The sequence below is a fragment of the Marmota monax genome, unplaced genomic scaffold (genome assembly GCF_021218885.2).
Source record: "Marmota monax isolate L192 unplaced genomic scaffold, Marmota_monax_Labrador192_F-V1.1 WCK01_AAM20220418_F8-fsc00012, whole genome shotgun sequence".
Lineage (NCBI taxonomy): Eukaryota > Metazoa > Chordata > Mammalia > Rodentia > Sciuridae > Marmota > Marmota monax.
The window spans coordinates 22,329,445-22,347,277 of NW_026695227.1; the positions used below are offsets into that span (position 1 = coordinate 22,329,445).

Here is a 17,833-nt window from a genome sequence, read left to right on the forward strand (position 1 = left end):
TTATGAAACTCAGAGGCAGGTATTCACAAGTGGGGAGTGGGACATTAGTGGAGTCTGTGTTAAGTAGTAAGCCCTCCACACCTCTTCAATCTTATACAAAATAAGAAACACAATAAAAAATGATGAAATCTGATAACATGGTAAATGCAATAAACCTGAAAAAATCTAGTTTAACCATATTTGGTTGCTTGAGAGAATCACATAATATGATTTTGAGGTAGGTGTGTATTTTGAATGAAATGTGTTCCTTGAAGCAAATATTCTAAGAACCTGAGAGTAGATGGATGAATAACTTGAAACTCACAAATAAAATTGCTTTCATTCCTAATGCATTTATTCTTCTTGATACTAGATCATTTTGTAGTATGATATACCTCAGATTCAATGGTAGCAAAATCTTTTCCATAAATTCTGATTGTCTTCCAAAATTTGGAATTTAGCAGGTTTATGATATAGTGTATATCTCTCTCCATCTCTATGTACCTAATATAAATCATCTCTAAATTTCCCTTTCTTCTCAACACAGGGCAAAGTATGTGGTCTTTGTGGAAATAACAATGGGGACCTCAAAGATGATTTCACAACAAGGTACTCATCAGTGGCTACTGGAGCACTGGAATTTGGAAATAGTTGGAAAACAAGTCAGGAATGTTCCGACACAGTAACTCAGAGTTTCCCATGTGACTCAAACCCATACTGCAAAGCCTGGGCTGTACGGAAATGTGAGATCATCAGAGACAGCACCTTCACTGACTGCCACAGCAAGGTAGCCCTGCTCTGAAAGCAACAGTTTATATGGGTTTTTTTCCCAGATGCTCATGTTCTGTGCTCTGCCTAGGTTGACCCCAATGCTTACTATGAAGCATGCATTGAAGAAGCCTGTGCATGTGACATGGAGGGGAAGTACCAGGGCTTTTGTACTGCGGTAGCAATGTATGCAGAGGCATGCAGTGCAGCTGGAGTCTGCGTCTCCTGGAGAAAGCCGAACCTCTGTCGTAAGTCAGGTCCATGTGGTGGTTCTTTGGTTTTATCTAGTTATGTTTTCATTCTGTTGAACAGTCTATCTACTTCTCATATTTTCTATGTTGAACCAAGAAATGCTTAAAAACATGTTAATACATTTATTTATTGTAGAAAATACTTCAAAAATATAGCAACTGGCATAGCATTTCAATTCAATATTAGTTTCAAAAATTCTTGTTTACAGAGGAAAAAGTTGAATACTGATTAAAAAAAAATCCCTCATATTCATATTTAGATGAGCAATACACTGTTTTCTTATCTTGGTATATGTATGTAATCCTAAACATCTACCTCATATGCTAATTTTTGTTGAAATCTCTACATGTCTTGTTTCCTTGAAAACTTTCATAGAGCTAAGATGAACTATAAATTGAATATAGAATGAATGAGTCTTCATATCTATGGAACTTGACAGTAGTCAGTCAATTCTTTTCACTCTAAGCAAGACATTATGAGAGAGAATATAACCAAAGAGAAGTATCAAAAAAAGAATCCTCGTTTTATTCAGTTTACAGTGTGCAGCATTATATTATATTGGCATCTTTAGTTACCTCAATTAGGAACTTTTACTCACATAATTTAAAACCTTAATTTTCCCACAGATTTATTTTTCCAAACTTAAGTTGAATATTAAAACCATAAATTTAAACGTACTATCTAAAATATCTCCAAATGGGAAAAAAGTGAATGCTTATGTTTGCATCTCAAACCAATCTTGGTGTGATGCTAAAGGAAAGAAGTCATTTGAGTCTATAAGCTCCTTCCTTTTTTAAATGAGCTGTTTGGGTTTATATGGCAATTTAGGTAAAGCCAAAGGAACTTGGTAAGACAGAGTGATACATTTGAGGTCTGTTTATTGTTAATATTATCCAAGATCCCTTTCAAAAGTGCTTTAGAAACTGAAATTGTCAGATGATGAAGAAAAGTAATTTGATATAATTAAATCGTAGCTGTCTACTGTGATTACTACAACGCACCTGGGGAATGCAGCTGGCATTATGAACCTTGTGGTACCGTGACAGCAAAGACATGCAAGGATCGGGTCATTGGCAAGAAGTTTTCTGCGGTTCTAGAAGGTATGACAAAATTCTAATAATATCCACAAAGTAGTAAAAGTTATACTGTTTTTTACAACTGAAAATCTTACTATTACAATTCAGTGTCTTACATTTTTGTAATTTAATGCATAGTAATTTTTCTTTATTATGACAATGTTTCTCCATTAGAAACATTTTCTCTAGACACAAATTATCTCTTAGTGATGCAGGAGAGAAACACAGGAAGAGAGAACAGGGGTATGATCCTATAGTCAATCTTCATACTTTTCCCTAGAGGATATAATTTGATGAGAAAGAAGTTTCAGAATGTGATACATCATACAATTTTGCTTCAATAGAAGCCAGTTACCAGTATCTGATACTTACGCAACATTTTATTCTTAACATTGTATATCTTAAAAAGAAACCGGGATGTGGCTCAAGTGGTAGCTTGCTTGCCTGGCATGCGTGAGGCACTGGGTTTGATCCTTAGCACCACATTAAAAAATAAATAAATAAAGATATTAAAAAAGAGAAGAAAGAAAGAAAGAAACTGGCAAGAAAAAACGGATGATACAAAAACTTTCCAAAAGCCACATCTGTGTTAAATTATAGGCTTTGAGATATTTGCAACTGATTTTATTGTAACTTCTGTATCTTCATCTACTCTTGTAAAAGTAGATATTTGGGGACATTACCATTTCAAGATACATATTTACCAAAGCCTGTTGCATGTTCAACATCATGTCTATCATTAAAGCAGCAAATCATTTAAAAACATTTTAGAAAGCATTTTAGGAAAAAAAAAATTACCTGAATGTATAAGTTCTTTGGTTGCGATTTCACTGCAAAAGGATCTAAATCCTGTTCACTTATATTTTTATTATGTGTGTGATGTTTTTCCGTCATCCACTGCTTATGCAGTCATTCAAGTAATATTACAAATATGTAATGCAGTCTGATGCCTATCAGTAAATAAAGATGAGCTGCGGATCATTTTTACATACAGGTTGTTATGCCAAATGCCCAGAAAGTGCTCCCTATCTGGATGAGAACACCATGAAATGTGTCAGTTTATCTGAGTGCAGCTGCTTCTATAATGACATCATTCCAGCAGGGGGAGTCATTGAAGATAATTGTGGAAGAACATGGTAAACTACTCTGATCATTTCAGTAAACTCTTTTATTTTATTATTATTTGCATTTTCATTTAGGAAAGCAAGCAAACTAACAAACAAGTGTGTGTGTATGTGTGTGTGTGTGTGCATGCACACATGTAAATTTTAATTTTGGCATTTATAAACAAGATTTTAGGTGCAGTTTTATGCTAGTAATGTTAGTTATTTTGTATTTTTTAAGAAAATTTACAAATCAACAAGTGGTTTGTTAAATCTTAAGCTTAGCAATACAAAAAGACAGGACAGAAAATTTCACCTTATAGTTTTAGGGAAAAAAGTTGTAATTCTATAAATGTAAGATCATTGTTATAGCTTTCAGACATGGAATGTAAGAATGAGATCATACTAGGGTAGACGACAATCAAATAATTTGTGTTGGAAACATCACAGCTTGACTGTAAACCATTCCTTCAAGTCCCAAGAACTCAGTGAAATCATTAGTACATGAAAAACAAGCCATTTGAATTAAAAATATGCCCTTAGGGGAAAATAATTACTCTTCTCTTACTTGATTGTTTGATTTTCACTGCTAGAAAATTTGTTTTAAATCTGTGATCTGTCATTAGGAATCAAAATTTCAAACTCATTCTTTTTTTAAAAAATTTACATTTCAGCAATTGTATTGCTGGGGAGTTGGAGTGCAGTGGTGAGTCATTACGTTTTACTCAAATTGATTTAGGACAGATGAGATAAGGGATTTTTTTAATACCATCAATATCAGAGTAGCAGGTACTTAATGCTTTTGACTGCTCCTCAGGGGATTGGCACTGTTCTATTTCCATGTGATTGTTCCTGGTGAGTCGGTCACTTTTCAAAACCAATGCAGCAAAGACATTTTGAATAGCTGTCAGATGGGGCCTGACTGACACACACGAGTGGTTTTTACTGATGTGTGCCTCTGTCTCTCTGTCTCTGTAGGTCCTAGGAATAAAGGGAGTGAGACATCAGTTAAAAGAGTTTAATGGAGGTACAGAGTGGAAAGAATTCTGTATTGGAGAAAAGGTTCTATATTGGAGAACCAATATAGAAAAGATCAGATACAGAAATAATTGAAGGATTTTTCATGAGCAAAGGATATCTTAAAAATCTCAATAAGCTTCAAAAGAGTACCTGAGCTATGGCTTTTTTGGATTAAGAACTATAAAAATGTAAATGAAAAAAAGAAAGCCAGATACATGGCTTATAAGTAGTAACTTGAGAGGAATTTTTTCCCCAAATTTTTCTATTTGTGTCAATAACACTAAGTTATGATTATTTCAGAACCTGCTCCTACAAATTCAACATTCACAGGTAAAGTCATCATTATATTTAAAATGTGTATTTCTGATTTTGGGGATAATCATGTAGAGTTTCATATGAATCTGTGACAATAAAAATATGTGAGGTAAATCAACTGATATGAAAATCTTACACTAAAATTAAAATGTCACTATTATTTTATTCTATTCCTATAAATTAAATTAGAAAAATGATTAGAACATACAATAAGTATTTTATTCTAAATAGTTGAATGAATATCATCATCCAAAGCTTGACATTTTTAGATAATAGTTAAATAATAAAATAGAAGTAATGTGATTTTCTGTGAAGTTAATATTTTTAAATCTCACTATGTTGGGGGGTTTATTTGACAATACAAAAATAAAAATTTAATTCTTTTTTCTTTATTCATGCATTAGCATTAAACCACAGAGGCAATTCATTATGTCCATTCAAGAGGATTCTGGGCAAGATATAGTCCAGCTTTACTGTTGGGACATTGAACTTAATGGCAGTATAAATACTCTTGGAGTTGCTATGATATGCTTACAGATTCCTGTCTTGTATGATTTAAGAAGGGATTTTATTTGCTGTTAATATTTGGAGGAGGAATCAATCCAGAGCTTGGAAGCTTTAGATTTTGATAATATATTTAAAGATAGGTGACCTTCTGTAAAGTGCTTTATAAATTTTAGTTATCATGGGTTATCTACCAGAGGCTAAGTTATCACAGTCAGGGTTCTGAATTGTATTTCTAGAACCACAAATAGACCTTATATAATTCCTGGGAGGATTTCAGTTAACTGGTAATACCAGGAAATAATTTTTTATTATTGGTGGACTTATATAGTGTTACTTGTATTTATTTAAATGAAAAATTGTTTTGTAATTTAATCTCTATACACAATTTCAGAAATTTAATTTTTTGTTTATGACAACTGTGTTCTTTAATTAAATTTCCTACCAAAATTTTGTTCAACTGATCTATTTTCATAAATCTTGTCTTCCCTACATAGTTTCCACGACAACAGCTACCTCCATTTTAAGCACTAAAGCAGGTAAATTAAAAGCAAAAAAATGCTTATTAGTTTTTTTTAAATTTTTGATTTTCTAAAAAGTGAGTTTGCAATTTAGGCATTTGGCCTTTTTTTTTTTTCAAATTGTTCATTCTCCATTTCTTTATTTCCTAAATGCTCAAGTCTAGGAGCAGGGTCCACATCCAAATGTAATATAGTGAAGAACATCTTCCTTGAAAGATTACTTGTCCTGAAAAGAGTAGTCTGCAGACTATTAGGAGAAAGTGGCTCTGCCAGACAGACAACTTTTTGAGAATAATTTACAAATTCACTTAGTAACACTAAGGAATTGTGACTTTGATTGGATGGTTTATAATTAAAGTAGTAGCCATCAGTACAAAGGTATATGAAATATGTAAACATCTGATACATGAGCTTAACTTTTATTTTTTATCATTTAATCTAGAGATCTCTAAACGTGTCTAGATAAATACTTCTTAACCTTGTCTCTGTGTACTGTTTTAACATACATTTACAAATATTTCTCTCTTCTTTTGTGTAGCAATTACATTGGTTACCAGTAGCTCAAGTGCAGGTAAGCTACAACCTCCAACCCCAACTTAATCATTAGGAAATTTTTTTATAAGTCTCAAATTTCCTTTTGTGGTACTGTGTCTTTGCAATGACATTTTTAAAAGGAAGTATACAATCTTTATTTTATTATAAGAGTATTTTAGAGAGAGATTTTTTGGGGAAAATTATACAAAATGATGTTTTTTTACTTTTTACCTGAGATATGTTTATTTTAATACCTTAATTTCACATGTTGGCTTTCCTTCACCTGTGTGATCATATTTCTCTAAAACATTAATTCCAAGTAGGTGCATTTTGTATATAACCACAGATTTCTTAGAAGCATAATTTTGCTTCCAAAAAATATTTATTTTTTTTCCATTGTTTTCTCAAATTCAGCATCATCCACTCCAGGGATTACAACATCAAGCAGTGAAACAAAAGGTAGGTAAAACAGAAACTTTATAAATGACCAATATAGTTTTTTTTACATATATCAAAGTTATTTTTTTCATATACAAATCTAATAATCTTATGTATTAGAATCAACATCAGTTTGATTACACTTTTGAAATATTGATTTCGGAATTTTCCCTCTGAGAATCCAAACAGTTCTCCCCTAATTTAGCTTGATATTCTGTCTTCTAATTTAAACTTGAAGTTTCAGTTTTTAAAGTCCTTAATGTAAATGAACAAATGAAAATTAAAAAAAAGAACTTCAGAAAAATGGCTAACCAACATTTACCACTGTGAATCTACATCTTATTTTTGTTTGTGATGTAGCTACCTATTCTTAATTAATTTTACAATGAAAAATGTCACTGATCTTTCTACATACATAGTTATATCTATATCTAGATATATCTGAAATATATAAACAACTTGAAGAAAATCATTAATGGACATTACCCTCCTAAATACTAAATCTATTTCCAATATAGCCACTTACCTAAATTAGCCTCCACCATGGTACTATTTCTCTTTCTCCTTTTATATATTAATTTATCTTGTTTTAAATTAATAAATTCCTTGAAGTCACAGACCATAGCTTACCATTCTTGTATTCCCATTTGCATCTGGTGTCAGGTTATACAATAGTATTCAATAAATATTTTTTACAATGTTGAAAATTTATAACTCAGGTTTTATATATTGGTTCAGAATTTCTGGTTAAGGTTGGATTATTGGTTAGATATTAGTTACACTGATAAATCTTTCAGCCCACACATTTTATTAGTTGACAAATTTTTTTGTAGAACACAAAGATATATTGTAAAACCAGAATTATTTTTGGATTATAAATTAATATCAGAATCATGACTACTTTGTCATTCATAGTAATGTCTTATTAGTGTATTTTTAATTTCAAAGGGAAGATATGTATCTTGACATATCAGCTACTATACTGTGTGATATTGTTTTATTAAAAATACCCAAAACAAAATGTTTATTCCTGTCAAACTTTCTCTTATATTGGATATCACTAAATCAAGCATTGTTGGCTTTCAGTGTAGATCTTAGAAAGGCTGACACATTTCAAAATGTTTTCTGCATTCTATAACTGTAAATTAGTTTCCCAAGGCCAACAAAAATTTTATCCCAATAGTTCATTTGAATTGTTTTGTATACATTGCAGAAAATCTTTCTCTACTACCTATTACATCAGCCACAGGCAATAGACTGAATTTCTAATTTTAAGCTTGGTGTTGTTCCTAAGATGATTAAGTTGGTTCAATTTAGTTCACCTTTATTAAACCATTCATTCAGCTCTTAAAGGTATTAAATTTTGCAAGGAATTAAAGTAATAAAATTTTCCTTGTTACTTGGTGAATTCCAGAGGCACATATGAATCATGAGTAATATAGACAACTATTGCATGTATTGTTCCAATATGATGATGATATCTGCATACTATATGGCAGTAGGCTATCAGACATTAAAAAAAACTGGTTTAATTTTCTTTCAGGTTTTACATGCAGTTCCTTTTATTTATTTTGTTTTTACAACACTTGGTTTGGAAAATAATACTTAATTTAATTTTGTTAACACTCTCCATTGTAAAACAAACTTCTTATTTATAAATAAGAAATTGTAAAACTTCCTTTTATTATTTTCTTTTTACAACACTTGGTTTGGAAAATAATACTTAATTTTGTTAACACTTTCCATTGTAAAACAAACTTCATGAAGCGATTACTGAACAGGGTCTTTGTGAGCCACTGATGAACTTTCATATCTCAAATATCATCACTAACTGTAAAACAATAGAATCATATTGACTATTTTTATGATAGCATTTTACAAATTATAGATCTAATGTACAATTGACTTATAGGGGAGATTCACAAATAGAATTTCCTCCCTGAATTCATTAGGTATTATTTATGGCTTTTTGTGTATTGTTTTGCTAAATCCTAATGTTTTATGTAATTTCACTGGAATTTGAGTGACCATTTAATTTTCTAATTATAATATCAATAATTAAATGCTCTATTAGTACTCAGTAAAAGATATAGCTAAAAATAACTTCTGTTTACTTCATTTTAGTCATTGTATTAAGTACTTTTCATGTAGTACATCACAAATATGAATAATCCTCTGATTAAGGATTGTTACTCTCCACAGTCCATCTCGAATCATCATTTCATAGGTGAGGTGATGCAAAGAGCTTAAATGATGTTTCCATGTCTAAAAGGAGCAGAATGAATAGTTTTTGGCATATTAGAGAAATCCAGGGATATTTTCTTTTCTTTACTATATATGAAAGCTAGAAATTGTAGTCAATATTATCCTAAAACTAGGAGATTAAAAGTAATATAAAAAATGTTCATTTTTAATTGTATGTTTTAAACAAATTTATTCAAATAATTTAAGTGTATAGAAAAAATGATTTTCAATTAAACTTTTCCAGCAATAATTTATAATGGGCATGTAGCATATCTTATTGCTGGAATAAATTATTTTCTGAATAAACTGAAAATTAAAATTTTGGTTATTAGATTTCAGTTTTAAAATAATGACTAATGGTAAGACTTGATTTAATTCTTAGCTCCTCATCTGCTGCTGTACCTCTTTTCTGAGGCTTTTTTCATTTGTTAGTCAGTAGATGGGAATTTGAAAATCATTCAAATAATAATTAGTTCCATCCCAAGTCTGTGACTTGAGGCTTGAATCACACCATTTGGTCATCTTTGTTGATTCAATTAATGAGTAATCATAAATTGTCTACTTCAACTTGTGCTGAGGACTCTTGGTCTTAGTACAAAATATTTAGAATAATATGTAACATTTCTGAAATCTGAAATTTAAAATCTGAGAAATGACATGCCAATTTACATCTGACTGAGAAATCCTAATAAGATAAAGGGAGGACGGTAATTAGAAGGTATGTGATGTGTGTTACTGATACTTTTGAAACACTAAAAGAAAAAAGGCCAAACCTACTGTTTTATTTTCCTTAATTTTCCAAATACGAATAAAACTTTTCCTTCTCAGGCACACCAACATATTGTTAAAACTTTTCTGTAAATTCACCTAATAAGAATGTTGCCAAAGTGAAAATAAAATAGTTTGGATTTCTTGCTTTTAGGACCCCTTTAAAGAAATGTAGATCCTTTTGTGGAGCAATTGTCTTAGACAAACTGTAGGCTTGAAAGTCACATCCTGTTTCTTTTATTGACGTCAAAGTTTTAAAAGCTGAATAGCTTTGGATGGATTGTGAAGAATCTATAACTATGTAATGATTTTTGTTTTTAAGTCTTCTTGTGAGTCTCACTTGATCAATGATGAGAAAAATGGATCACATTTTCTAAAAGAATGAATATAATTATCATTGCTAGCAATTTTTTGTAAATATAGCCATGTACTAAAAATATTTAGATTGAAAAATGAAAGACTAATGCTTTCAGATATAAATAATATAGCTAGGAAGACAATCATTTTGAATTCGTATTGCATGTCTGTGAACTATGACAGATTTGTAGACACAGGAAGACATTTCCATTACACACACACACACACAAACACACACACATGTCATATATATATTTCTCCTAGGAAAACAATTCAAATATATATGATTTATATCTGGGATTATGTATATCTAATATACATATATATATGAGAATATACACACCTATCCACACACTTGGAAATATCTGTGTGTGTTTGTATATATACACATAGTCTTTTCTCTTTCTGTACACACACACACACACACACTCTCTCTCTCTCTCTCTCTCTCTCTATTTTTCTCATATATAATTTTTTCCCCAGAAGTAAGATATTTTGCAAAAGCCTTATGTTTTGCAGGACTGATTTTACTGTTTGTAAGGGAAAATACTATGGCTCCTTCCAAACCTTGTTTTAAAATGTAATCTACTGAATAAAAATGGCAAAATAATTTAGCCTTATTAAGATTAAAATAATGAATAAAAAGTAATCAAAAATCTTAGGTGAGTGAAAAAAAAATGGGTACAGCCATTTTGAAGAATTCTCAAGGTGGAATATAATACTATCTTTTAAAAACATTTATTTTTTTATTTTTATGTGGTACTAAGGATTGTACCCAGTGCCTCACATGTGCTAGGCAAATGCTCTACCACTGAGCCACATAGTTTGTGAAACTATTGATATTTTGTCAAAGGCTGCTTTTCCTATTATCATTTATTTCTTGGTGACAAAGAAGTTGAAGTGAAGTAATTCCAATATTAAGTACTTCCAAACATGTTCATTTGTGAGTAATGGAAAAATCAGTTGAAATTTTAACAGTAATGGACGTTATAAAATGCTAATGCTCAATCAGTTTTCGTAATTAAACCATAAAGAAAAGTGGATTCTCATATATTCCTGTTAGTAAAGGCTTATCCCTACTTTTATTGCTGTATCAACAATTTCAGACTTACATCTTCTGAAGTTCATTCGTGGGAAAAGGGAATATCATAGTAGCCCAACTGGTATGTACTCCAATCTGTGACTAGTTTAGATAACTCTTATGACCCTGATAAAAGATGGGTCTTTGAGATTGGCTTTGGCGCATGTTGCCATATTAACCATATCAATTACAAGGAAAGGCTTTTATATATGTTCTCTCTCATGCAAATAGCAAGAACATTTGTGATCACCATGCTGCCATCTATGGTGTGCTACCATGATCCTCTTAAAATTTGTGTTGATTAGAGCATATTCAGATGTGGAAATGTTGCAGATGTGATTTTATTCCATATGCTAATCCTGCTTTTGATGAAATGTAATTGACTTCAATTTGAAAGTGCTTGAATTGGAATAATTGGAATACCTTACAGGTTAAATCAACACTGGGAAATGGAATCTGCATTAAAATCTTTGGAGTATTGTGTCTATCCTGCTTAATTATCATAATCTTGATAGTCTCTGTGAACTTCAGCATAAGAATTTTTCTATGCTATCCTTGCATACAAATCAGCAAGAGATTCTGATTCAGATATCTAAATATTGTGTACATTAGTGAGAAATTATACCAAGATCTCAATTTTGTCTGTTGGTGGAGTTTGCCTGATACTGATTTTGATAATTCTTCTTAACTAAGCCTTGACATTGATTTTTGAGAAATCTTACATAAACATCTCCTCAATCTACTTAACATACTTATTATACATTCATTTTATAAACTAATCAGGGGAAACAGCACATTTTTTATTTGATATTATATTCTCCAATTTGTAGTTGATATCTAATAATTCCATAAATATTGCGAATGCAAATTAAGAAAACAAAAATTATGAGAGATCATGTATGCTACATAGAAGCACAATTATGCAGAAAGCTGTACAGGTCTTGGGAGGGGGACAGGTTTTAGTTCCAACTTTGTGACTGATCAACAGTGATCTTACACAAATCACTTAAGTTTTCCGAGTCCAATTCCTCAAATGAAAAATGTTTTTCACACTTTGAATCCATTCACTGATTCCTTCCGTGGACAAATATTTGTCAAGCAGTTATTATGTGCTGGGTACTCTGATAGGCATTGGAGATAGAAAAATGAATTAAAATAGACATGGTCCCTGATTTCAGAGTCTATAGTGAGGAAGATTGGTATCAATCAAGTAATTACAATAACAAGTGAAAATTTTATTCATAACAAGACCAATGGAGGGCTAATTAGGCATGGAATGGATCAAGTCAGGGAAGTCAAGACGGGCTGGAGAAAAGATGATTGAGTTGATAATTGGATCAATGAAGGTTTTACTAGAGGAAGAGGAAAAGGAACCATGATCCTGACCCAAGAAGCTTCAAGTGGCAGGTATGAAAGATTGAAAGGCTAGTGTGCTTGGACAGGAATAAGGATCAGATAGATGGTGTGAGCAGCTGCTTCTCTTTTTAAAGCTATAAAACACTGTAAAATTGCAGAGTGACATTATTACATTAGGTAAACAATAGATTCCCAGGGATTTTCAATGGGAATTAAGGCTGAAATAAAGAAAATACTTGATACTTCATTATTTATAATGGCTTCTTTTTAAGCACACGACTGCTTAACAAACTTATAGTGAATTCCCATCACAGTCCTGGCACTGGGCAGGCAATCAGACTACAAAGGTCAAACATGACCTCTTCCTTCAGGAGTTTACTGATGATTTGCAAGTAGGGTTTATTGGTAACTTCAAATTTATTTCCATGAAACAGTTACAGAATAAAAACAAATCTTAAAAAAAAAATTATTTCTCCATTTCCCCCAAACTATTATAAACTAAATGCTAAATAAAAACAAAATCCAAGCTGCAGACATCAGAAATGGAGGGATTTTGAAGAATCATATGGTAAAATTAGCCTCTACTTAACAGAGAATCGATTTTGTCATCATTATTAAGCATTTACTACATTTACTCTGCATTTTAGTAGATTCAATGTATGTGTGTACGACTGTACAAACCACACAATATGCATTGGGAAGTACATCATAATGTATATCACTGTATTTAAAATGAAATAAAAGTTAACCCAGAAGTCTAAATATATCACAAACTGTATTGAGAACTATTTAACAGGTACATAATCATTCTAGTATTTTTCCCTTGAGGCTAGAAAAATTCACATTGTCTCTGTTTTTCTTAGCAGGAACAACTCTAGTTCATCTCACTGAACCTTTTCTTACAGGTCAGTATATTAATTCCCATTTTTAACAGGGGATTTAAAAAACCTAGAAATGTTAATTATTAGTAACTTGGGGTTAGTAAGTCATAATGTATATGAGTTTGGCTTCTGAAAAAGTATTTCAAACAAGTAGTTTATAAGATTTTTCCCACTAATATTAAATAATGTTTAAAAACTGAGTTTAGGTGCTGGGGTATAGCTCAGTTGGTAGAGTGCTTGTCTCGCAAGCCCAAGGCCCTAGGTTCAATCCCCATCAAAAAACAACAACAAACAAACAAACAAAACTGAGTTTAACTTGTTTCTGATCAGTTTATGTAGACTGCATATAATTTGGTTTCCAGGTTTTATTGTTCATTGTCACTCGTGTTTTTTTTAGTTGTAGATAGACACAATATCTTTTTTTATTAATTTATTTTTATGTGGTGCTGAAGGCAAAACCCCATGCTTTATGTGCACTAGGCAAGAGTTCTACCACTGAGCCACAACCCCAGCCTCTTATCATTAGTTTTTAATATAGCAATTACAAGAGTACTAAATCAGTCACATTTTTTAAAAAAAGAATATAGATTGAAAGAAAACATTTATATATGTATTTACATATGTATATATATACTTATATACATGTATGTATATACTTAGTGTATATAAGTATATACATATACTTATATACACTAAATATATACATATATAAAATATAAATTTTAACATTAACTCATTTAAGTATTTTAGGTGTAAAAGTAGCAGTCAGCTATTTCATTATAGCATTTCATCATGGTGATTATCAGCCTTTAGTAGCAGTGGTTAGGCAGTAAGTTTTTGCTTATTCTAAAGCAAAGTTATTGAGATGAATGTATTAAGAATTGGCATGACCCAATGTAGGTTGCAGAAAGATGAAATTAATAAAATTGGTAAAAGATATTAATAAAACCAAAATCTCCAAGAAAATAACATTAGAATATTAAAACAAAATCATAGGGAATTCAGGGTAGAAAGTCATTGAATTCATTGTTATATTTACTGATATATGAGCTTATTGGTAGATGACCATTGGTAATAATGTCCAAAGTAGACTTTAGGTGAGAAGTTACTTTGATGTTCTTCTCAGGCTCTACTTCAGGTCCTATCACCTCCACAGCTGCAAGTACAGGCACCACAGCTCAACCGAGCCCCAGCTTCACCAGTTCTAGAGTCACCACAGGTAAGAGCAAAGGATACTGGTCCCAGAGGAAGGAATGGTTTGAGGCAATCCTATTCAGTATCTTTCTAAATCAAATATCAGACTTAAATGATGATTCCTTATAGGTAATATTTTAGTGTTTCTGTATTGCTTTTTATTTTATTTATAATTACTTATTTTAAAATCTGTATGTATCTTTTTATAATTGTGTTCCCATGACCTGGGTTTATTTATTCAACAATTATCAGGGACAACTGGAGAGTCTCCAGCTGTAACCACAGCAGCTGGCAATGGGAGTACAAGTGAGACAGCCTTCACAACAGGTGAGATCAAGAAATGGATCAAATGTTCTATTACACAGTGTATTTCCACAACTAGTCCTTTGTTGCTATCAGCAACAGCTCTGCCCTGAATAGAATCTTAGATAATGGGTGGATAATATCTGATAAGTCTACTGGAATACTTTGGGAAAATTTAATGATAATATTGACATATTAATAAGATAGTGATTTTATTAGTCAACTCTTGGTTGAAATACTGAGACAGGAGAATTTATGAAGTAAAAAGGTATATTTACATAACAGCTTTGGGGGTTCAAATATTCCATGCCTGCACAGTCTCAGTTCTGGTGAGGTTCCTCTCAGCTGGGTGACTTATGGTAAATGTCAATGGTGGAGCCCACCCAGGAGCAACATAACATAAAGACAAAGATCATGGTGGTTCAGGTTTCCATAACCAGCTTTCAGGAGAACTACTTTAATCCCTTCCTAACAGCATCTTCCTTTGTCGACCTAAGGACCTACCCCCAGGCTCTGCCTCTAACAGGGTACATACCACCTCCCAGTACTGCCACCCTGAAGACCAGCATCTAACATGTACACCATGGGGAATATCCAAACCATACCAATGATATAATTCTCTAGCACACTAAAGTTTCTGAATTAAGCTTAGGTAAATTAGCCAACATCAACACCCAGGTATTTCAGCGCCATTGATCTCATGGGCTGAGAAACTAACAACAGTACCCAAGTGGCAAAGGCTCAGCATTGTGTTAATAAGTCCTTTGGGCAGTTGTTGCTCATGGAAATAGAGGACCACTGCTTTATCATTTCCATTCTTTCCCAAATTCATGTCCAGCTTGCACTCTGCTGTAAATGAACAATAGAATGAAATTTACAAAACTCGGCTATCATCACGTTAATTAAAATTCTTTAATTGTGCTGTTGCTTTGAAGATAAATCTTTTAAAACTCTTTTATACACCACTAAATGCCATTTATTTGGTGTGTGCATGAGGGTTCTTTTTATGTATTTATTAAACAATCCCTGGCCTTATTTTTCTACATTATTTTCTAGGAGGAATTATTTTGACTTCAATTTATGATAAATGTTTAAAATAAGATAATTCACATTAAAAATAGTTGAAATATATAATCTACATAGAGAAGTATAAAATAAGAAACTTATCATTAAACTATTGAAATTTTAGAGTGATGATCATTTACTTTAAAGCCCCTAAAATCAGAATCAGAAACCCTTGGGTAATAATGACAAGTCTATCAGCTATGTATTTTTGTTTTCAGTCACCATGTATAATTGTTTGGAATAGTAGTTAGTGCTCAGCGGGTGGCATCCCCAGAAATGAGGTACTGGTGTTTGATGTGATGGGAACTAAAATAGAGAGCAAGCATTTAGAGAAATAGATAGTCAACAAAATGTTCTTATTACTACAGGGTAAATCTGTTTTGCATCACTTATTTTCAATAATTTCATTTCTCTATTCTAATACCATTTTCAAAATATCAAGACAAGAGAGACTGGGAATTTTGTTTTGAGTTACAGATTGAGAAGTACAGAGATGTAGTCTGGATATAGACTGCATGAGTTTGCCCTCTGGATCTGATATGAGCCAACTGGGTGCCCTTGGACCAAGTCACTTATACTCATTTCAGAAATAAGTATAATGCTACTTGCCTCAGAGGATTTTTTTTTTTTAACAAGGCTAAATGAATGGATTGATGTCTAAAGCATTTTGTTAAATGGTGTTTTTTGTTTGTTTGTTTTTTTAATGTAGGAGGAGCAGGAAGCCCAACTGCATCAACACTTAGTGGGAAGGAAGGTAGCACACCTGGGGAACATAGCACTGAGTCTACAAGCCCAGGAAACTCAGGTAAGTAAATATGTGCAATTAGTGCCTATTAAAAATGTACGAATACCAAAATGTGTAGACTGTTGAATGAATGATAAAAATGTGAAAATAGATTAAAATTTATATTTTAATCTCCCAATCTCCTCCTTCAGAGGAATTAGCATATGTTGAAGCACTGCTACTGCTATAAGAGGGTCCCTGGGAGCAAACTCAGTGGCAGGCAGGGACAGCACTTATGAACCATCAGGCACTGGGGCCACCAGCACTGAAAGCCCAGCAAGCAAGACAGAGCCTCTTAGGGGATGTGGTGGGGTCCAATTCAAACTTTAACAAGATCGTATAATGCCATGTATCCAGAAGATCAGAAATGGACATTAGATATTTGTTGTGTACCTACCATTGTGTTAGAATCTTTGTGAAAAGTACAAAAACACTGGGAAACATACATTTTCCCACTCCAGTTCACATCTAAAGGGAGGGATTAATACATGCAGACATAGAAGACAAAAGGGTAAAAAAGTGGGGAAAAGATATGAACTTGATGCTCATGGTAATGGCAGGAGTCACATGCACACTTCCCTGCCTCCAAATCTGTTCTTGGTTCCAGGGACCACAGGAGTGACCACAGGCTCTACCACTGCCAGTCCTTCAGCCTCAGCTACAGGAGCTTCAACCTCTGCAAGCTTAACCTCAGGTAAGTTAGAGGAAGAAGTTCATGAGTTTTCAGGGGTAAAATGGGGGAGTGTAAGTACTTCCCCATTTCTTTTCTCTGGACTATGGCAAAGAATAGAGGAACTAGTAAGAGACTTGAAATAGGGAACTCAGTCCCTTACCAACAGTACTGGTAGTAATGCAATGTACTATAGGTAGCGATACAATGTCTGAATTAAATGATATTTCTAATATCTTGAGAAATCATGGGATTCCTGAGTATTAGATCATAATGATACTAGGGCTCCAATCATGGAAATACTAATGCTTTGAGTCTTGAATGGGGTCTAGAAATCCTGATTTCAAATTAGAATCAATTAGAGAAAAGTTTGAAATAGGTACCAGGTTCTTCAAGTTAATTGACTCTCATTTTTTTTTTTCCTGGCAGAAGGGCCCAAATGTAAGTATTCATGAAAGCTTCATAGTTGGTTCCAATAAGCATCCTGAGTTATAAAGCACTGGGCTCCAATATCTTACTATTGTATAAGTAAACAAGTTTTTCTGAAGTCAACAAATAAATAGGCACACATAGGAATTCTAATGATCACACAATATTGTATGATCAATTTTTAGAAAGAG

At 32.4% G+C, this 17,833-nt stretch overlaps 1 protein-coding gene across 1 annotated transcript in view; it reads left to right on the forward strand.

Moving 5' to 3' along the window:
• Muc19 (mucin 19, oligomeric) overlaps window positions 1-17,833 on the forward strand; it is a 68,527-nt gene that overhangs the window by 41,273 nt on the left and 9,421 nt on the right. The window contains exons 32-41 of the mRNA XM_046435887.1: window positions 527-766; window positions 839-995; window positions 1,974-2,099; window positions 3,070-3,211; window positions 3,853-3,884; window positions 5,515-5,556; window positions 14,324-14,416; window positions 14,644-14,718; window positions 16,469-16,564; window positions 17,151-17,237. Coding sequence (XP_046291843.1) covers window positions 527-766; window positions 839-995; window positions 1,974-2,099; window positions 3,070-3,211; window positions 3,853-3,884; window positions 5,515-5,556; window positions 14,324-14,416; window positions 14,644-14,718; window positions 16,469-16,564; window positions 17,151-17,237 — 1,090 coding nt within the window. The remainder of the gene's footprint in view (window positions 1-526; window positions 767-838; window positions 996-1,973; window positions 2,100-3,069; window positions 3,212-3,852; window positions 3,885-5,514; window positions 5,557-14,323; window positions 14,417-14,643; window positions 14,719-16,468; window positions 16,565-17,150; window positions 17,238-17,833) is intronic.